Source organism: Aythya ferina, assembly GCF_964211825.1.
Source record: "Aythya ferina genome assembly, chromosome: 1".
Classification (NCBI taxonomy): Eukaryota; Metazoa; Chordata; class Aves; order Anseriformes; family Anatidae; genus Aythya; species Aythya ferina.
Window position 1 is genome coordinate 124,949,525 of NC_140296.1, and position 22,443 is coordinate 124,971,967.

Consider the following 22,443-nt stretch of genomic DNA (forward strand, 5'->3'; position numbering starts at 1 on the left):
GCTTTATTTCTAGCACATTAATTTTATGGGAGACAGCATGCTTGGTGTAAGCACACAAAGTTCCGGGTCCCTTTAAGGCGCTGGGCCGGGGACGCTGCGCCTTTAAGCGCTGGCCCCGCCCCCTCCCGCCAGCCTCGCGAGCGCTGCGCGGCAGGTAAGGGCGCCGGCGGGGCGCGCGCGCGCGCTGCCGGTGGGGGCGCGCGCGCGCGCGCGCGGCGCGGTGCCGGGGGGAGCGCGCGGGGCGGGCGGCGGGGACGCGCGCGCGCGCGCGCGCCTGGACGACGGCAGGAAAGGGGCGGCCGGGCCCGTCCCGTCCCGTCCCGTCCCGTCCGACGCCCGCCCCCGTTGTCGCTGTCGCCCCCCTGGGCCAGGTGCAGCCCGGAGGAGGAGGAGGAGGAGGAGGAGGAGGAGGAGGAAGGGGGGGTCCCCGTCCGGCGCCATGGCCATGAGGGAGCTGGTGGAAGCGGAGTGCGGCGGCTCCAACCCCCTGCTGCAGCTGGCCGGGCACTTCACGCAGGACAAGGCCCTGCGGCAGGAAGGGCTGCAGGGAGCCCTGGCCTGGCCACACGGGGCTCCCGGGGCGGCTGCCGTGAGTGTCGGGGTCTGGGGGGGCAAAGGGGGGACGGTGCTTTGGGGGGGGGGGGTCGAGGGGATGTGGGGATGGAGCTGGTGGCCTCGCTGTGGCAGGGAGGGGGGAGGTTGGGCAATGTTGGTCGGGATATTCCTGCTCCCCGAGTTGCCACATAAGCAGGCAGCCAGCGAGGCTAATCTCAGGGGAAAGGAGGAGGATGGGAGATGGTCACGGAGTGCGTGGAGGGGTATGGGATCAAAGGTGTTGGGATAATTGTCCACTGTTCCCTTTAGGTATCCAAACCCCTGGGAGTAGCCTCTGAAGATGAGGTAAGAATGGGCCAACACATCCATCTCCTTACTACTTTCCTCCTCAACGCTTAGACCTTTTTTCCCCTTACCTGCTTTTATTCTTCCATTAAGTCCCTTCTCATCCTCCATAGCTCTGCCTGTTTCTCTTTAAGCTGTGTTCATTAATCCTGATCACTGTCTTTGGTAGCTGGTTGGAGAGTTCCTGCAAGAGCAGAATGCCCCTTTACTGTCCCGCGCGCCGCAGACCTTTAAGATGGACGATCTGCTGGCTGAGATGCAGGAGATTGAGCAGTCAAGCTTCCGACAGGCCCCTCAGCGAGGTAAGGGCAGCTGGAGTACGTGGTTACTGGAAAAGATGATGGTGTTACAGTTAAACTCTTAGCAGGGTGGCTCCCTGGAAGAGAAGTCTCTGGGGGGGAAGGGATGGATCTAGTTGTTGTCTTCAGCAACAATAGCTGGGATCTTTGTGATAATAGACAGCAAAAGGATGAGAGGCAACAGGCATGACTTGCAGCAATGATAACTGGCTAGATATGATGAAACATGTCTTCCCTTGGTGGGCAGTTGAGCACTGGAGCAGGTACTTAGGGAAGCTGGGGAATGTCTAACCTTGGAGAAGTTCAGAAGCTACCTGTTCGCTGTCCCGAGCAACTTTGGTGGTATCCCACTCTGCGAACACTTAACAACCTCCAGAGATTCCTTCCAAGTTGAATCTACAAGTCTCTTTATTCTAACAAAGAGAAAAGGACCTGATCAGAGGTGATGAGGGTTATCTGAAGGAGCATGGGACACTTAAATAATGTCTTCGAGTTCTCCCATCTTCACTTGTGTTTTTCTTTAGCTCCAGGTGTGGCAGCCTTGGCACTGTCTGAAAACTGGACCCAGGAATTCTTGGCTGCAGCAGATAATGCTGGTGATGTCTCTTCAGATTACAATGAGACTGACTGGTCGCAGGAGTTCATTGCTGAAGTGACAGGTGAAGGGCTGCTCTGGAAATTATCGTTGAGATGTTGTCCAGTCACATGCAGAGTTACTGAATGTGAGACTGGAATAATGCTTTGGGACCAGCAGTCAGTGTTTACTGGAGTGGCTTTAACAGGGAGGCAAAAAAAAAAAAAAAAGCTGCTTTGGAATGGATTAGCTAAATTGTTCATAAAGTGGTGTGGAAGCTTTTCTTCAGGTGTAAGGCTCTTTTATTTCTAGTTCGGGTTACTTGGAGAACTTGAGAGAATCAGGCTATTCAAATTGCTTTTATGAAAATTATTGTGATTCAACTGATGCAACTTGTGGAGATGATCTGGTACTGCTTCTTGCTTACATATACTCTTAATTCACTTTGTTAAGGCTAGGTTTGCCTTTGGTACTAAGGTAAAAACTGTTTAGAGTGCTTTGGCCAAATATTTTTTCTTAGTTTGGGGGGAAAGGGGAATGTTTTAGAATAAAAGTGGATATTTTGCAAGTTGGAAAAGTGAAACGTGAATGTTTTTGGGACCAGAGGATAAGCTGTCTGTTCTAAGCAACGTGGTAGTTTATCTGAAAAGCCATCTTGTATTTGTGCATAGAGCTTGGGCTTGGGTATGATCCTGTGACCATCTATGGCTTCACCTGCAAATTATGAGCAAGATTTAACTAGATCCTATTCTGTTCCCTATGGATGACACTGTAGAGAGTCAGACAGTCCCACTCACTGACCATCCCTCTTTGTATTCCTGGGAATATAAATCAACACATGCCACGGTCTGAGAGAGTTCAGATGAAGAGCTAGTGCTTTGTAAGTTGTAGTTTTGACAGAGACTTGTAATGCGTTGCTGATTTCCTTGACCTACATAATATCCCACATGGAGCAGCTGGTTAAGTTGTGAAATTGAAATAGAAGATTGATGTTGCCACCACAGAAGCGTTTGTATTAATAGATAGTCTGAACCTAAGGCTTGATTATTTTGTATGTTTTAGATCAAAACAGTTAGAAACAAACATCAGCAATCTTTCTTCGAGGAGAGCTTTCCTGTATGTGTTAGATAACCTGGTGTAAAGTAGAGAGAGCAAAATCTGACTTTATTCTTAGTGAAGTTCTGCCTGTCTTACTATTCTTTCCTTGTACTGGTGTTTTATGCAGATCCACTGTCTGTGTCCCCTGCCAAGTGGGCAGAAGAATACCTAGAGCAGTCAGAAGAAAAACTGTGGCTTGGGGAGTCAGAAGACCAGTCATTGGCAGATAAATGGTGCGTCTCTATTTTCAAGACTAGTTACTGCTGTTGGGCACCTGGGTGGTTTAAGTCTGGATAGGTGATAAGAAATCTGCTATGGTTTGAATGCTTTGCAGTCATGTACCTAGACTGATGTTCTCCAACCTTTGGTTTCAGAGAAGGGAGAAAATGATGCTTGGACACTGAATCTTTTAAGAGATGTTTTCCTTTATTCTAGTTCCAGCAAATACTGTGCTTGTGTAGTCTAACTTAATCTCATGTGAAGTGCGGAGCTCCTTAATGTGATTTCAGGAGTGAGTTCAATAACTCCTACTCAAGCAGAACTTGTTTTCTACAGTAGATACTTTCTTAGATTTAGAGATCTGAAGTGCCAGACTCTACTAGCTGTAAACTTCTATCACTTTGTTCTCCCTATTTGGCAAACAGCATTTAGCTTTTCCTTAGCATATTTTTAGATTCAGCCTTCCAGGCATTATTTTCATGCGTTTCTGTGTGGTAGATTAAAGAACAGTCTATTGCTACTAAAAATCTTCTCTGTGTAGATGCTGTGGTGGACCACAGTCAAATACTTTCAAGTAAGCTAGCAAAACAAAGGCAAGTGTTTGAGCTGGTTAGATCTTTAGCTAAAACAGGCTTTGCATATTTGGATTCTCTTTTTCTCCTGGCTTTTGCCTTTCCTGATATCTTTCTGCAAATATGGATGTAACTGAGTTACTGCCCTCAGTTTCAATGACTTCACCAAGACTTTCTGTAGTGGTAACACCTAGAACTGGTCCTATTCTGCTGTAAACCAGAAAAAAAAAAACACATTGAATTGCGTGGTTGCTATGAGTCCTCAATCCTTTTCACAGCCACTGCTTTTCCAAGATGCTGTTCCTCTTCCATGAGAATGACCTGCTTTCTCTTTTCCTGAATGTATGACCTTGTAATTGGTGGTGCTAAAACTTCTAACGTTTGATAGCATGTGAGCTTGCCAAGTAATCCAGACTGTGCTGCGGAATTGTGCTGGCACAGTAGTCATTTTATTCCACTACTGTTTTTCAGACTACTACTGCAGTCATTTCCACTACTGTCATTTGCAGACTTAACCTGATAGTAAATTTGAATTTTTTTCCAGATGAATAAAGGTGCTGAATGACTTCAGCGAACCCTAGAGTCTGTGGAGAGGGTTTGTGTCCCTCAACGCTTTAGTGCCCCATTGTGTGGACTATTGTTAGAGAGAGTTCACTGTTCCCCAGTACCAGATTATCTCTTTCCCTTTTACTGCTACTGCAGGTATGAGGAGTATCAACCGGAGGATGATCTTAAGAAAACTGCTAGTGATTTTCTTTCTAAAGTGGATGATCCCAAGCTCAACAGTTCTGAGGTGAGGAGTTCTGTGACTGGGGCTGACAGATACCTGGTATGCATAAAGGGTGTGTGGGGAACTGAGAAGGGGGAAGACAGTAAATAAATACAGCATCTTGCTGTCCAGTGCTTCTATTTCTTCCGTGCTTCCTAAAAGTTGAACCCAGTTCCCTCCAGATATTGTCCCTTTCTACAACATCACTTTGAAGTGCTCTCCTGCCCACCTTTTCTGGCCTTCTGTGCTCAATTTGAGGAGAGAAATCCTCTTGGTGAAGGAGGGGGGCATGGACAGAAGGATTATTGGCAAAGCATCTGCCCAGCTCCACCCTTGTTTCATTTCTCTGCCACAGTTCCTAAAGTTTGTCCGCCAGATCGGAGATGGGAGGGTATCGATCGAAGCTAATAAGGTGACCCACAGAGACCAAGATCAGGCAGAGCAATGGGCAGCTGAGTTTATGCAGCAGCAGGTAGGAGCCCCAGCTATGTGTGCGCTGAAGGAGGAAAAGTCTTTGGCACAGTGCACAATCTGGGAGCAAGGGAGAATGGCAAGTCCAAATTTCAGCAGTGCTTTGCTAATGATTAGGCTGGGGGAGGTCAGGGAGGGGCTCTTGGACTCTTCAGAGCAGAGTCTAGCCAGAAGCTGGGAAGGTATCTGGGCAGAGTGAGCGGTCTCATCATCAGTAGTGCCTGGGAGGAAGGGTGTGTCCAAAAGAACTCATCTCTACTTTCCAGGCCATCAGTTCTTGCTGATGGGGAGGAGTGGTCATCACAGACCCTCCTGCTGGTTTGGGATGTGCACTGAGTTTGCCAAATCCTAAAAAGAAAGGTGTGTTTCTGTTTCCAAACTCCCAGGGGGCATCCGATGCCTGGGTGGATCAATTTACGCGATCTGGGAACGTGTCAGCTCTTGATACGGAATTTGAGCAGGCAAAGACTGCTGTGGAGGTAAAGCTGGAGGAGGAGGAGGGCTGGGGTACCGTCTGAGAGCCTGTGATAGGGTTACCTCTCTACTTTGCATGTTGTGAGAAGGTCTAGAGACACTTAAGAGGGTGTTCTCTGGGGTGTCTGTAGATCTCAGTTAAAAGCTGTACTCTAGTCACTTCCTGTCCTTCCTTCAGTCAGATGTGGACTTCTGGGACAAACTCCAGGCAGAATGGGAGGAGATGGCCAAGAGAGATGCAGAGGCTCACCCTTGGCTCACTGATTATGAAGACCTCAGCTCCTCTTCATATGACAAGGTAACAGAGAACAGGGTTTCCTAGCACTGTGATGAACTGCTTTGAGGAAACTGGCAGATTGTCTACCTTGTGTTCTTAGGGTTCCTTCTCATACCAATCATTCGCTGTCACTTGCACCCTAATCCCAGGTCAGCTAGGGGCTAAACCTACTGTTTGTACTTGTTCTGGTTTGCAAATGCTGTCTAGTTCTTGTCTAACATCAAATATCAGTTGGTGCTGGGATTCCTTGTAATGAGTGCAAGTACCTACTCCCACACAGATCTGATGAGACGAACACCAGATATATCATCACTGCTGCAATTTATTCCATGTCTTCTGTAGTCCGGGTTTGGAGGAATTTTTCAGGACAGAGCGGGCAGGTAGAAGAGTTGCTGTTCTGCTTCAAGCTAGCAGAGGGGTTGAGGTGCTGGCTACTCTGTAGTTGGAATGTTTCTGATGCAGCAAGATGTGTGATGTCTTGTAGAAAGCGCTTTTCTCCCTAAGCCTGTCTCCTGGCATTAGCCCTCTGCTTCGCTTCCCTGCTAGGGTTATCAGTTTGAAGAAGATAATCCCATGAGAGATCACCCTGATGCTTTTGAAGAGGGGCGGAAGCGCTTGGCAGAAGGCGACCTCCCCAATGCTGTCTTGCTCTTTGAGGCTGCAGTACAACAGAAGCCAGATCATATGGAGGTGAGTGAGACCAGAGGTAACAGGCCTTGGCTAGGTGTCCTGCTACTTGGAGCCTTCCCCTCTGAGGTGTCAGGGTGTGTGTAAAAAGCTCACTTCCATGTTACAAACTGTGCAGAGTGCATGAAAACATCTTGGTTTTCTCTGTCTCTGGATATGTAGCTGATAATCTCTTTACAACTACCTGAAAGGAAGGTGTGGGGAGCTGGGGGTCAGCCTCTTCTCACAGGTAACTAGTGATACGACTAGAGGGAATGGCCTCAAGGTGTGCCAGGGGAGGTTTAGGTTAGAAATGAGGAGACATTTCTTCTCAGAAAGAAGAAATGTCAGAATAGTCAGGCACTGGGACAGGTTGCACAGGGAAGTGGTAGAGTCACCGTCCCTAGGGGTGTTCAAGGAAAGGTTGGACGTGGTGCATAGGGACATGGTTTAGTGGGTGACATTGGTGGTAGGGAGATGGTTGGATCAGATGATCTTTGAGGTCTTTTCCAACCTTAATGATTCTATGACATAAGTGAATCCCAAGGAGGGCTGTGGGCTTATAACTAAAGTCAGATGCACAAAGCCTTCTGGCTTGAAGCTCTGTAAAAGCACATGAGACTGACACAGAGCCAAGACAAGGAGCTTTCATCTGTGTAAGTTGCTTCTGTGGAAGTCTTGGCATTTCAGGACTGGAGATGCTTCTGGTAGTAATGATGATTGCTTTTAATGTTCGTATTGAAGACTAATTTAGAGCAGCTCATTAAACTACAGATTCTGGTTTGGATCTCCATCTGCCAGGAGAAAATGTTACCTAAAAAGACAGAGATGACATGAGTGTCTTCACAGAAGCTGTAGACCAGAGAATGATTTTTATACGGAAGAAAATGTTCCAGCAGCTAATTCAGTGAATACTTATTTCCATGAAACGCTTCAGCTTCTGCAGGATGGATCGAGAAATCAAAGTCTGTGTACCTTTCCCCAGAAGTAGAGCACATAGATATTCTCAGGAGGATGAGGAGGAATCAAGCACATCCAGTACTACCACTTCTGGAGTGCCGACCTCAGAGATCCAGGCATGCTGAATACTTTGTGTGCCTGATTCAAGTCCTACTATTTGTATATGATGGGGTAATAATATATTATAATATAATATGATTGGGCCCCTCGCTACAAGAAGGACATCGAGGTGCTTGAGCGGGTGCAGAGAAGGGCGACGAAGCTGGTGAGGGGCCTGGAGAACAAGTCCTACAAGGAGCGGCTGAGGGAGCTGGGCTTGTTCAGCCTGGAGAAGAGGAGGCTCAGGGGCAACCTTATCGCTCTCTATAGGTACCTCAAGGGAGGCTGTAGCGAGGTGGGGGTTGGTCTGTTCTCCCACGTGCCTGGTGACAGGACGAGGGGGAATGGGCTTAAGTTGAGCCAGGGGAGTTTTAGGTTGGATGTTAGGAAGAACTTCTTTACCGAAAGGGTTGTTAGGCATTGGAACAGGCTGCCCAGGGAAGTGGTGGAGTCACCATCCCTGGAGGTCTTTAAAAGACGTTTAGATGTAGAGCTTAGGGATATGGTTTAGTGGGGACTGTTAGTGTTAGGTCAGAGGTTGGACTCGATGATCTTGAGGTCTCTTCCAACCTAGAAATTCTGTGATTCTGTGATTCTGTAATAACAAGTTTGTTAGTCCTCTTGGAATGGATTTCTTTTGGCTGCTGGGAATACAGGCATCTGATCTTCTAGGGTACTGGGAGTAGGTGAAAGGTAAGCAGATGTTTTGAAGATCTGCTTTTGCTTTAAGCTGTTTTGCTTTAAAGGTGTGTTGCTAGTACTCCTTAAGAATCTGATACTCTGAGGCTGTGTGGGCTGCAGGCTGAGTATAATGGAGAAGTAGCTGAGACCTTAGGAGCAGAAATCTTGAACTTTTCCTGGCTAGCTGTATTGAAAATTGCTCTAAATTGTTCTGCCGTGACTCTGGAAAAAAGTACAGCAGAAGTCAAGTTCAGGTGGTACAGTGATCAAACAGACTTGTACAATCGTTCTGTGAAGGAAAATATCCCAGTGCCCTCAGTCCAGATCACAACTTTACTTTCAATCTCTACTTTCCTCACTTCAGAACCCAATGCAGGCATGACTGGTGAGTTCTGTGTAGGATCTAGTTGTAAGGTGAGGCACTAGAGATTTGAGGCAGTAGATTGCCTCTTACTTGTGGTGGCTTGTGCAGGCGATTGCAGTATGTTTTGTGTGACTTAGGTTCAGTGAGCAAGTACTTCATGCTGACAACCTAGCCAACTGTGCAGCCTATTTAAGACCAAGGGGTGTGATTATCAACATAAAGTGAACAGGTACTTTAGGTTTAGTGCCTTAAATATTCCATATGTCAGCAGCCTGGAAACTGAAGTTTTGTTTTGATGTTCTAGTGTCATGGTTAAAGAAACAACAAAGCAACAGTGCTTCTACTTTCAGGTCTTACGGTTAGTTCCCCGAAATTATCACTTGCAAGTGGGCCTCTGCACAAGTATATGCAGCTGCATACCTTGAAGGTCTCATTATTAGCACTGCTGCTATGCTATTTTGTTCTTAAGAAACCTGAAATCTACTTTTCCCTTCTTCCTCTGCAGTTTGACCACAGTTAGCAGCTAAATGTGGAGATTATGGGACTTAAAAGTGCTAAAATTGCAAGCAGTTGCGTTATGGTAGCTTTCCAGATAGAGATTCACCTGTTTTCACTACAACACCAGTTTTATTGGCTTTGAGAGCATATGGACCATGAAGTGTGTACATCTTTCTAGGAAATCCATATGCATCTGTAGGTAACGTGTGTAGTTGCATATACTTGGCCTCACTCTGAAAATGTGTGGGATAATGCTGTGAATTTAATCTCTGTGCCTTTGGCTTTTTTTTTTTTTCTTTCTGGACCTGAAGAAATTTGTCTTAGTACATCTTTGTCTCCTCCAGGCCTGGCAATATCTGGGAACCACCCAAGCAGAGAATGAACAGGAGCTCTTGGCAATCAGTGCTCTCAGACAGTGAGTGTTGTAGTATGTGTTCTGAGCCACACTTCTTGTCTTGTGCATGATTCCTCAAGGACCGTGTGGCTAGCGTTGTGTGCTCTGCCTTGATCGTATTATCTCCTGTATCTGAGTATATCCCATTTTGCTTTAATACTGTAGTCCCTTATCTTTCTATAACCTGCAGGTGCTTGGAACTGCAGCCTGGGAACCTCACAGCACTTATGGCTTTAGCGGTCAGCTTCACCAACGAGTCCTTGCAGAAGCAGGCATGTGAGACTCTGCGGGAGTGGCTCCGCCACAAACCTGCATATGCTCACCTGCTGGAGAAGGAGCCAGAGGAGAGTGCCTCAGGGCCTAACCTTGGGCATTCCAAGCGTGTGCTTGGTTCTCTGCTGTCTGAGTGAGTTGGGGGTGTACCAATTTCAGCTTTCAGCTGAAAGGCTTCTTGGAGGGTTGGGATTGGGCCGGGCAGATGTTAGCGGGCAACCCAAGGTCAGCTTGCTCTACCGTGTACAAATGTCCTTGTTCCATGCTTTTGCAGCTCACTTTTTGTGGAGGTGAAAGAGCTGTTCTTAGCAGCTGTGCGCAGCAACCCCTCAACTGTTGATCCTGATGTTCAGTGTGGCCTGGGTGTCCTTTTCAACCTTAGTGGCGAATACGAGAAGGCTGTGGATTGCTTCAGTGCCGCACTTAGTGTGCGCCCCAATGTAAGAAAGGGCAGAGTGGGGGTGCTGGAGGTACCTGGAGGTTTATGGGTGGAGATGCTGTTTATATGAGAGGTACATCTTTCGAAAGTGGAGGAGTGAGGCAGATGCGTTGGTTAGGGAGGGCTGGCTCAGAGCTTAAAAAGAACCAGTTTGTCTCAGCCATTTATCTCTGTCTCCTTCTCTAGGACCATCTTCTATGGAACAAGCTTGGTGCCACCCTGGCTAATGGGAATCGGAGCGAGGAAGCTGTGGCTGCATATCGGCGGGCACTGGAGCTCCAGCCAGGATATATCCGCTCTCGATACAACTTGGGCATCAGCTGCATCAACTTAGGTGCCCACCGGTGAGCATAGGATGGGCAGATCCGCTGTGCCCTGTGAGTGTGTGTATGTGTGTCAGAGAGAGACCGCAGCAGGTTACTAGGACGGTACTGTGCTATCTGCAGCCTTCCCATGGCACAGGCAAACAGAGGTTGTGTGAAATCTGCCCTGAGAACAAAATGTCAGGCAGATCCAGTTGGATTAGGGGCTATCTGGACTTCAGTTTCTGTTAAGAGGGACAAGAGGGAACTCGGGGCTGCGGGTGGAGGGGGTTGGAGTGGGGGAAAGATCCCCTGAAGAAGTAGCAGTTTAGAAGCAAATGGGGAGGGGAGTTTGAGATGTGGCATCTTCTCCAATAAGCGTTTGTATGTTCTCATGTTGACAGTGAAGCTGTGGAGCACTTCTTAGAGGCTTTGCACATGCAGCAGAAGAGCCGAGGTCCGCGGGGGCAGCAAGGCGCTATGTCTGACAACATCTGGAGCACCCTTCGCATGGCCCTCTCCATGCTGGGGCAGAGTGACCTGTACAGGGCAGCTGATGCCCATGATCTTCCCACACTGCTTCAGGCATTTGGCCTCCAGCAGTGACGCTGGGATGGGCTCCCCTGTGAGTGCAGGTTTGTCCCAGCCCCGCAGTGACCTTCCCTAGAAAGAAAACGTTCACTAGGGTTCACACACACCTGTGCTCTGGTAGGGCAGACCAATGGCAGCCGTTTCTTGAAGGACTTCGTGCTGAAGTGTGGAACTTCCCCTACCTGTCTGTTGTGGCCTGAGCATCTCTGAGCAGTTCACACTACCATATCCGAGGCTGACTGGCGCTCTGCTAGGCAGATGATCAAAGTGGGAAAACACCAAGTCTTGCCAGAGCGCATCTGCAGTAGTAAACCAGCGTGGCTTTGAGACATTACGATAGCCATTCTGCAGAGACTACCTGCTGGACGTGTCTTGAAGGCTGGTTGCTTTGGTGGGGTGGGATTGCCATTTGGTGAAACGCTGAAAAATTCTGGGTTTTCAGTATGCTTCCCCCATGTATGTGCTTGCATGTGTGTATATGTGGGTTGCTAGAGAAAAAGCTGAGGACAGCTGTTCCCTTTTTGGGGTAATAGTAAAGTCATGGTACAACCAGATGCTAATTTCTCACTGTCTTCATGGGCCTTTTGAGAGCAGTGTGTCGTACTTGTGCTAGGGACGTGGCTGGAGGCCCTTAGCCTGTAGGGGTAAGAAGAGATCCTAGCGCTCAGACTTGAGGCAATGCAATAGGAATAAAAGCCTAAATGTAATCTCCCAGAATATAGTGAGGAAAGGGTCAAGTTTTAATTTTTCACTTGATCGTCTGTCATTGTTTTTCCTTTGTGCAGAAGTTCCCCATCTTGTCTGTACTGAATCTTGTTAATTATAAATATCTGTATATGATTCTACTGGGGAAAATGTTTTTAATTGTAAAATATTTTGTATAATAGAGGGGGGGGGAGAATTAAAATTGCCAAAATGACATCTTTCTCTGTGCCTCTGTTGAAGCTGCATGAAGTGGGTAGTGTATATCTCTGAGGGTACAAGCCCACTCGATTTCCAAACACAGATCTGCATTTTTGTCTCGCATTTCAACTCAGGTTTTGTTCTACTGATAGCTCATGCAAATGAAGCTTAAAAGGACCTCATTTTGCTGTGGCCAGAGGCTTCAGTTCTGTGAGCCTGCAAAAGGGCTTCACTGTACCAAAAACACTATTTCCCTGCTTAGGCTTAGGGGTCAGTGAAGCACCTTTTTTTCTTTTTAATTGTTATCTGATATGAGGGAAGCTGTTACATTTATCACTTCTTGGAGGAACCTGACCGCTGCAGTAGTTGAGACCAGGAGCACTTATCCTTCCTTCTCCACCAGGCACCTGTTTCTTCATACTTCTACCCTACAAGCTTGTTTCTCGTGCTATATTCTCTGCAATAACATTGAGGAGCAGAGTGTGTGTGGAGGGAGCAGTACTGGCTGTATGTTTTCAGATCCCCTAGGTTCCCTTGAATCTCATCCAGCACTGTGGCACTGAACATGCATGCACCATATTGAAATTGCTCTAATGCATGTGAAAAAATTTGCTGCTTGTGCCATCTGAAAGAAAGGAAAATGCTGCCTCTGCTTCCAGCTCACATACCCAACTCTTCTCATAGTCAAAGTTGTGCCTTTTGCTTTTTACTGATTTCTAACATTCTCTGGTCAGTGAAAAAGTTTCTATCCTTCTTTGGTCAGTGGAAAAAAAATCAGTGCCTGTGCTGTACAGCACAGTGCCATGTGCAAAGTACACGAACCTGCTGTTCATGTACTTTGCCTTTTTCCTCATGTGATCCTCTCTGTTCGTACTCTCACTGTTTTACCTTTTCTTTTTCTCACCCAAGTGCCATTACTGCTTTTCTCCTCCGTTACTTGTCTGTTTCCCTCTATTTTGCTCTCTTGGCCTTGTGTTTTGTGTTCTTTGCATCCCCTACTGCCTCTGCAACTAGAGTCATTGTCAGCATTTGTTCTTTTTCTGTGTAAATTGTTCTCACTTCCTACCATGTTTCCCACCTTAAATAATCTCTACAGTATCTGTGCTACTTTTGCTATGGTCAGATCTTCACCAAGATACTAGCCTGTCTTTCTCCCAGGGCTGAGTAAAGGTTGAGCTGCCTCTGTCCAGATAATGTCTAACCTTGTCCTGTTAAGAATTCCCTTTGGAAACAGAGTATTTGTGCTGAGAAGAGCAGCCGAATGATATCTACATTCTGGTTTACACCTTTTGTCTGCTCTCTGCAGCACCACATCTCTGACCACCTTGAAAACAGATTTACAGTGGGGCTCTAAGTGGCTTGATGGGTGGGAGGGAACAAAACCTAGTTTGCGTTTTAATCCATATCCACATCTTCTCTTGCTAAGCCCTGCTGTCCAGTGGAGGTGGGTAGCAGGCACTGAGTATTTTAGGTTAACAGAAAGATAAGGTAGTGAGGAACCTTCAGAGGTCTGTAATCGCCTGCTCACAATAGGCCTAATGTGAATGCTAAATCAGGGTGCCTGAGGGCCTTAAACGACTCTGCTCTACAATTTCCATCTTTAGTTTTTGTATTTTTTTTCTAGCAGATGAAGCAGTGATAGGGCTTACCACCACAAAAAGCACGTCAGGAATCCAAGCAGGGTCCTTGTTCTTTACCAATTACATGGGCATCACAGGGCACAAAGCAGGTCTTTCAAAGGGCACTAGGCGTATAGTTGAAAGGCGGTGCGATACATGTCATTTCACCTTCTTGCTGTGCTTCTTCTGTATTTCTTCCCTCAGTATTTTATTTATTTGGTTCCTAAGGCTGCAAGAAGTCCTAGAATCTCCTGTCTCTTGGTGTTGGCCTTCCTGAATACACAACTGAGGAGGTACCAGCAAACGAAAGTTTGTTCTATGAGATCCCTTATACCTCTAGCTGCAGTCAGCTTCCATACTGCTGGGGATTTGTTGCCATTATATACTTTCCCTTGAGCTGCTGATCATTGTTATGATTCTGGGTTTTCTTGAGTTACAGCACTCTGAGCTCTCATTTTGGATCCCAGGCTCCTCCTGCTTTTGTCTGTGAGTGCTGTGTCTTTTCAGTTCTGGAGGGGCCCAGAGCCACCCTTCTCTAGAAGAATGAAGGCTCTAGGATTAGTAGTTTGAGGAAGGAGTCATGGAAAGAGCTTAAGGGCAAACGTATAGTGGATACTATTGTCCAGGAACGTGTGCTTAAAGGCTACCTGATGTAGAAGTTACATACTTCTGATGTTTGTTTAACAGCCTTTGGTGAATTTATTCTGTCTCTTCAGGTTTTAAACCAGCTGGTGGTTTTGGTCTCTCCAAAGCACTGTGGGTGCACAGAAGAACTGTATTTAGATATGCAAAGTATTTTACTTTGTTTTAAGACTGTTACCTCTTGTGGTCCCCTACTTCTAGTACTGTGTGATGTGGCAAATAATTGGTCTTGGGGTCAACCTCCAGTAGTTTTATCGATCTTTTCACTCCCTTCTTTAGTGTCTTCTTTCTAAATAGGATGGGGCTAGTACAGCCCATTTCTCTCCAGGGGGAGCCCTTTCCCTAGCTCTGTACCCTGTGCTTCTGTATCTTTTCACTTTTACGGTATTATTTCTAATATCCTACATGTCGCAACTTGCTTCAAGGGCTCAGAACACAAACACCGTGCCTCTTTCTTCTCTGAGTCAGACTCAGATCCTCAAAAATCTTTTGGCAGGCAAGGTCGTTGATGTGGAAGAACAGAAAGCAGAGCAGTGCTCCCCCACCTGCAGCAAAAGAGATGGGCCAGCACGAAAGGACACTTTGTCAGAGCAGACTTTGGCAGCTTCCCCATATCTCTTGTTTACCTAGGCATGTGTTTCACTGCTCCCACAGCAGATAAGGAGAGAACCTTTTGCCCATCACCATTTTGCCTAGTGTAGCAAAACTTTGGTATTTTCTGATGCCTTTAGATGCCTGATTTCAGACATTTGGAACCTTAGAACTCAGAACTCTGGCCATGACCTTAGGAAGAGTTGTAGTTAAGTGATATCCTGAAAATCTGATGCTGAACAGATAGTTTTTTGACTCTTTTCTTTTTTTTTTTTTTTTGTTTGTTTGTTTGTTTTCCTGCTGTATTTCTTAAGCAGAAGTGACACCTAGTGTTGACTCGAGGACAGCTCCTTGTCTGTTGTATTTTTTGCTTGGACCAGGGCAATAAACCTTAGGAGCACAACCTGATGATAAAATTTGTGGGAGGAACAAAATGCTGGATGCCTTTTCTGAATGCAAGCCTTTTGTGAACAGGAGAGTCTTTTTTTAGCCAAATGTGCTTTGTGGTTTGTTTCCTGGTATTGAACATCAGATTAGCCTAAGCCTTCATGTTTGTGGATTCCAAGTTAGCAGCCATGCTATGGAAACCCAGTTGAATGTTTAATAAACGCAGGGACAGAAAGTGATCTTGTTCTCTGCCATTTTGAACTGAAGCAATTATTTATTGAATCTATTGTCTTTTCCTTTATCTGTGAAGGGAACATTCTGGGAAGGAAATAACTAGAAAAGCTCTTCCCTTTCCTTGCTGCCTTCTGTATCTTGTCAAGCAGACTCATGAGGCTTTTGTCAGTCTGTATTTGCTTTGCCTTTTTACAATGCATCGTTTGTGGAGCTTACTCCCCATGCAGTGAGTATGCAGCACCCATTCAATAGGGTGCTATTGTCCCTCCTCCAGTCTTTGCTGTAAAAGTAGTGTTTTTCAGTCCACATTAGTGAGCGCTGGCAAAGGGGGAATACAGTGTTATAAATGAAGTCTCAACTCAACCTGAAATTTGTAATATTTATTATTACAAATTATTATATTAATATTTATTTATATGTAGAAGGTATAAAAAGTATAAAAGGCAAGTAAACAGCGCTGGTTTTGCAGGGAGTTTACAGTCCACCAACACACACACGAACATCAAACATTCTAAACATATAGAACATTGCTTTTACATACTAAACGCGAGTATGCCTGTACATACGTACACTTAGGAAAGGTAACAAACAATCCTTTAAGTTCCATGACTTAACAGTCTCCGTTTTCCATTCCTTTTCTTGATTACCAACAGGTCTCCATTCTCTATTCCTTTTGAACAATACGTCTTGCTTTAAGTTGTCAAGCAACTCGGTCTTCGGCCTTATGTATTCCGTACTTCCCGGATTGAAGAAAATCATATCCATCTCCTTTCCAAGGCCAATAGGGCCTGGGTCAAAAGGCACGTCCAGGTCACCAGGGGGCGTAACAGCAAAAGCCTTCGATGGCTGTAGCAGCAGAGGGGCCCATGGCATAGCAGTCAGATCAGTAAAGGAGCCCGCAGCTCCCTCACTATCTGGCAAGCCACACGTTTCTGACTGTGGTCCCACATGGCTCTTCAAGGCCCCAGAGACTGCTCACCAGGTGCTGAGCAATCCTGCTGCAACCTTGTCATTTTTAGTTGCAGAGTGCCACCCCTTGACCTCAGTTTGGTCCCATGTTTCAGGCTCATAAACTCTCTGATCGTGAAGAAGGAGAATAAGCTGTAAGGTTACCAGGACAGTCGTTGTTCCTAAGGACGTATGATTCCCCATAATGCGCAGCTGCTTACCAGCGAGGGGCAGTTGTGTGCACGGGTTTGCTTCTCTCAGCTCAAGCTTCTCTCCAGCTCCGGTGTGCCCATTTCCAGCGACTTTCTGTATGAGCTTCTCTGAGCGGTTTGTTGAGTTTGATTGCCTCATGAAGATAGGTTTGGCCAATGTGCCTGTTCCCGTCCTGGTCCCCGTTCTGCTAGCCTGTTCCTTTTCATTCCTTCTTTCTGCTTCGTTATTGATGACATAACTTCATCACATCGTGTTGCCCTTTTTTTTTTTTTTTTTTATCTTGAGGGCAGGCTCCCCTCTTATACCCTTCACCCCACAGCAGTTCTTTTCAAAACAACTTTTCATTGATCAGACAACTTTGCCTATAACAACAACAGCAAACACCCAGAATCTTCCCTGCCTTAATGGCTGGAGAACAAGAAACCCAAGACTGCATGGAGTCTCCAGAATCAGCCTTCTTTGTTCCCTCTAAACTCTTTTACATTCCTGATGGCCTCATTGTTAAGAGTCTGATGTTACCATCAACCACAGGGCTTTCTGACCCCCATGGCTGGGTCTTGCACCTGGGATGGAGTAACCCTGGCTATACGTACAGACTGGGTGACGACGCTGGAGAGCAGCCCCACAGAGAGGGATCTGGGGGTTGTGGTTGACAGCAAGCTGAATGTGAGCCAGCAGTGTGCCCTGGCAGCCAGGAGGGCCAACCATACCCTGGGGTGCATCAAGCACGGCATCGCTAGTCGGTCGAGGGAGGTGATTGTCCCGCTCTGCTCTGCGCTGGTGCGGCCTCACCTCAAGTACTGTGTGCAGTTCTGGGCACCACAGTTCAAGAAGGACATGAAACTGTTGGAAAGTGTCCAGAGGAGGGCGACAAAGATGGTGAAGGGCCTGGAGGGGAAGACGTATGAGGGGTGGCTGAGGGCACTGGGCCTGTTCAGCCTGCAGAAGAGTACATGTAATAGTAAATCTAGATAATTGGGGCTGCTGGTGATGTCTGGACCACTTTCAAGCTGTATGTGTGGAACTCTCCCATTCTACTCTATTCATCAGCAGAGATGACTGGTCCAGAAACACTTTTGCTGATATGCAAAACGTTTTTAGTCAGGCAGATGTATCTGCTACTCAAAAATGCAATGATTACACGTTCCACAGCTAATTGGTGAGGACTCCCTCTTCTTGGAAATGGCTTGTATGATGTTGCTCAGTTCGAGTTCAGCAAGGATCAGTCATTGGTCAGTCTTGTGTCTTCTGTTTATTTTTGGTCATTATGTTTTTGTTTTTACTTTTTTTTTTTTTTTTTTTTTTTTTTAATTTTAAGTTATTTTATTTTAACCAAGATCTGCCTGATCTGCCTGCGGACTTTTCCTAGCAAGGTCTGGCAGGACTGAGAAGGAAGAGCGGGTCTGGAGGTGGATGAAGCTTAATTCAGTTTTTCTACCATTTTATCTTTTCCAACACTGTGAAGAGATTGAATGCCACCCACAGTTTAGCGTTAGATTATTTTATCACCCCTCAATCCACCAGAAAATAGATTCCAACAGTGCAATGAAGATGAAGCCAATCTCATAGGAAATAAAAGTAAGGAAATGCATGAGTCTTGATGTATTTGTAAATGACTCTCTGGGAGAAAAAAAAATGCACTTGTTAAAAAGAAACTATTTTTGTCACAGTCTCCTGCCAAATTCGATAAATATATTAAGATCAATATTGAGATACTGAGAGTAAAAAAGATAAAAGGTTTTACTATTAATCATTACAAAACAACAACAACAACAAAACAGCACACAAACACACTGTAAATGTTTAACAATATTTAATAATATTTAATAAACAATCTCCAACTCTTAGCTTCCTTTGTGGTATTCTACTATGTTCAGTGACTTTTACTTCCTTGTGCACAAAGCACAGTGTAAACGAGATGAGAGATTTGAAAATCCATTTTGTTTTTATCCTCATAACAATGGAGAATATGGTCATTGAAACAAAGACCTTCTTTATTTATGAGCTCGTAAGTATGGACACAGAGATCCTTTGCCAAGCTTTTGTGTCAACATATTTCATATGTAACATGTTTTGATTTTCCTCAGTGCCACAAGAAGCCCCACTGCCAGCTTTGGTGCCCTGCAAAGAGAATGTGGGGGACATAGGAGCTCCCTGTTGCCTGCATCAAGCAACATAATAAACAACATACGGGCATGCTAACAAGAAAATTTATATTTTTTCTGACAGCATAAATTCATCCTAGTCTGAGCCATTTCAGTCCTTTTTGTTCAGAACTTTCCTCCCTTCTGGGCGCTCATTCTCCCTTCTCTTACCGTATGGTGGGCACTGTGGCTTAGGCCGCAAAACCACTCTTTTTGCTTGCGATGTTTTCTACCAGATCAGCATCCTGAAACTTGCTCATTGCATAAAGAAATTACCATTACATTCTGCACAAAAAAAAGTAAAATGCCCTCTAAATAATTAGTAGTGACAGCAATACCTGAAACACAGCTGTTGATATTGATGCTAGTAGCTGGGATGGAGGTTGCCTGCTAAAGGGTGAGTGATCTTTTTTTATAGATAAGTATAAAATATGCCAATGATTTTTCAATGTATGTGAGTCCAGATGATTGAAAATACCTAGTGTTTTAATTTTTCTCTTGTACAAAGGTATTAAAAAATAAGTCAGGAACTTGGTTGGCAAGTCACTTCCATTTCAGGTAACCCAATATCATGCGGCTACCCAGTTAGTGGAAATTTTATATTGCATTTGTTGACTAAAATGGAAGTATTGAAGTGCTCTTCTGTAATGTTGGAATGTTTGTGTGGTTTGGCAGGGTTGTTTTGTGCTAGTGATGAAGTAATACTTTGCGTTGTAATAACAGCAATGTGACAGCAGCGTAACAGAGTTACGATGCAAGTTTGACAGCGGTGCTTTTTGGAGCCAAATATAATATTAGTCTATATTCTTCAAAATACTTTAGAAATTACTAGTTATATATGTTTGGTAAAATAAGGTCTAAAAAAAGGGGTCTTTAGGTCTTTCTTTGGATTGATGCCTCTGCATGTTGGGGCATCCTGCTTCTCTTGCATGATGTTAACATCAGCAGCTGCTCCACTTTTGTCAATAAAGAGTGTGGGTTCAGCATCTTGCTTTTTGGCTTAAGTAAATTTTTGGCTTATGCTCATTCAGAAATGAACCTATCAGTGATAATGAATGTATGAATTTGGATATACCTAATCTCAGTCTTGTCTGGCAGTGAGTGGGGCCCTTGGTTCATCTTCGCTCTCTTAAACTCTCATGGACCCAAGTCTTGGTGCTAACCTGACCAGTGACCAAGTACTGGTGAGGCCTGGAATAGAAGCAGCAGGCAGGATTGAGAACCAGGATGTAGTAGTGCCCTGGCAGGGACTTCTGTCTGTTTTATCCAAACTGAGGAACTGTCAGTGTACATCCCCCCAGTGTCTGACGGTATACATAAGAGCTTGCAGTGGGTCCATTTTATTAGCTGATGTTGAACTGCTGGGGACAATTACATGCCTGCAGTGCTGAGGCGTGAGGAAGGAGGGGCACTTCATGGCCTGCAAGGAAGCGGCTTGTGCCTGTTTCCCACTGAGCCTGCCCTGCATTCCTGGTGTAGCTGTTCTGGGCAGTGGGGGAGGTGGTGAGGGAAATCCTCAGGGGCAGAGTGGCCAACCTTGATGCTCTCAAGTAACCAGCACATGATTTCACAGAGGGTCTGTCCAACCTGTACTCTTGTCAGGTGAGGTGGGAGCCCTCATGGTGGCCTTTCATGTCTCCAGGTGAGTCTGGAGGAGCCAGTCCAACCTAGACCCCTGGGAGAACATCTGGGAGCAATCTGTGGCTGTTGTGCTTCAGTTGGCCTTGTCTGAGGGAGAAGTAACGAGGCAGAGTGTTTTGGAAAGGAAAGGGAGGCTGCACATTTCCTGAGAAATGAGGATGAGTGGCTGTGTGTAGAGGAGTGCTGAGGTGCAGTGAAGGTTGACAGCAGGTCAGGTCCCTGGACTTTGTCTAGCAGACTCTGAGCGCAGAAATCATCAAATGAATTAATGTGTGTACTTAGATCAGTATAATCATGCATGGAGAGCAGGATTGGCTTGTACCTTTGTGAAACACCTTGTTTATGACAAGGTATATCTGAGGGAGAGGTGTCAATAAATATTGATAGTGTATATTACTCTGAGGAATTTGCACAATGCTTTCCTTTATATTAATGACAGAAATGCCAGATGCCTTAATCATCTTTTCAGCCCAGGGTGGTGTTTTTTTTTTTTTTTTTTTTTTTTTTTTTTTTAATTTACCATGGAAGCAATTGCTTGTAGGATAATACAGCAGTCCCTGATAAGCAGTTTCAAATGTAAAATATATCATAGGGTAAATAATAATAATAAAAAGGTTGTCAATGTGTAAAAAACGTTTGCTGCATATGCTACAGTTTTCTTCCTTCAGCCTCTGCTGGCTAGGCTGCAGGCCCAGCCAGATAGGAAGGAGTTCAGCTGCTGCTAAGAGGACAGACAGCAGGAACTGCTGAACAGGGAGCAGGAAAGAGAGGGATGGGGGCTGGAGAAGAGTGCCCTGGGCTATCAGTTCCTCATGTCTCTTCTCAGAGGGATGAAGAGACAGAAAGGGGAGGACTTGAAGAAATAACAGATCATCAACAGAACAAGAAAAGCCATAGGTTCACAATGATATTTGGGAAAACCTTCCTCTTCCTCAGACAGAACTGAGCTTCCAGGATGTTGATTTGAGGCTTGCAGAGCTCCAGGATTAGTTTTTTTACCTGGAGTTTCTAAATAAAGCTGTTTTGCTGCTGGAGGAGCTGACCTTCGTTTTCTCCAGCTGCTGAAGGTCAGATCCCAGTGCAGAGTTCTCATCTTGGAGCGCACCAGTAAGATGTGATGCTGGCGTGCTTTTATGTTCAGACTCACTTAACAAGTGCAAATTAGCAGAAACCAACCCAGCCCCAGGGGCAGGCTGGTTCCCTTCTAGCTGAGAATGGAACAAGTAATGTCGCTACACAGTAGCATAAAGCATATGACATAAAACTCAGTGCAAAGTGGCATAGGAGGGGAAGGTTGATTTAGTTTTAAAATGAAATGACTGTTTTTATGTGGTCCTATTGCTACAGCTGCAGAAGCACCAAGATAAATTTGTCCTGGTTTTTGGGTGTGTGCTACTTGTGATGACATGGAGCATAAAAGACGCTGGTTTCATGTCTCCAGGATTCTCCTTAAGTTAGTGCCCCTTAGTTTTGGATGCATCTTCTGTATGCTTTTGAAGCTGACAGTGACATTGTTTTTATTCTGTCTACCTCTGCCAGTCACTAGGATTTACCGTTTTTGTCTCCTTTCGTAGCTGTTTTATGGCTCCACCCCTGTTCTTTATCTTCCCACAATGACTTGGTGCTGTAGATCATCCTTTTATTTAGTCTTGGTGGAGGCCATCCCTTTGTTTTAGGTTGTCCCTTGCTTGTTCTGTCTTCTAATCTGAATTTCCTGAGAAGCTTCATGTTGATGTGCTTGATGACATTGATCTCGGTGCTGCCAATACCTGCCACACTTACAGTAAAGCTCCTGCTACGCATTTCTTTCGGTACTTCTACTCACAGACCAACCCTTTCATTCTCCACTCAGGTCAATCTTAATGTTTCCATGACAAATGGAAATGTGAAAGGAAAACTGAAGAAGTGTAGCTTTCTTCAAATCCAATTCCTGGCACTTTGGCTTCTCCTTCCAGTGAGCCCACGTCCTCCTCACAAAGTTAAAAACTCAAGCTTCCTTTCTGCTACTGTGAATTACTGTACCTCAGTAATCTTAAGTACTGTCCCTTGTTACTTAATCCCCCCCAGCATCTAAATTTTGTAAATGTGGACTCCATGAGTGGCCTTGATCACTTTTGGTTCCCACTCAAACTGTAGTTGTATTAAAATTGGGCACTTGAGAGGGTGCTCAGATGATTTTCTTGCTGTCTGAGCCTTTGAGT

General features: G+C 45.5%; 1 protein-coding gene across 4 annotated transcripts; it reads left to right on the forward strand.

The window, feature by feature from the left end:
* Positions 1-264: 264 nt before the first annotated feature.
* PEX5 (peroxisomal biogenesis factor 5) lies at positions 265-11,839 on the forward strand. 4 transcript variants are annotated; one of them, XM_084514653.1, is made up of 16 exons: positions 295-589; positions 865-900; positions 1,070-1,202; positions 1,724-1,858; positions 2,999-3,104; positions 4,365-4,455; positions 4,787-4,903; positions 5,289-5,381; positions 5,555-5,674; positions 6,200-6,343; positions 9,266-9,336; positions 9,506-9,721; positions 9,863-10,028; positions 10,214-10,371; positions 10,734-10,964; positions 11,042-11,839. In XM_084514653.1, the coding sequence occupies exons 1-15, from the start codon at positions 440-442 to the stop codon at positions 10,933-10,935; spliced, it is 1,938 nt and encodes a 645-aa protein (XP_084370779.1). In that variant the 5' UTR covers positions 295-439; the 3' UTR covers positions 10,936-10,964; positions 11,042-11,839. The 4 variants fall into 4 exon arrangements, with proteins under 4 accessions (XP_084370782.1, XP_084370779.1, XP_084370780.1 ...); XM_084514654.1 differs by having other exon boundaries at positions 10,734-10,954; positions 11,042-11,181; XM_084514656.1 differs by having other exon boundaries at positions 265-589; positions 10,734-11,839.
* Positions 11,840-22,443: the final 10,604 nt, after the last annotated feature.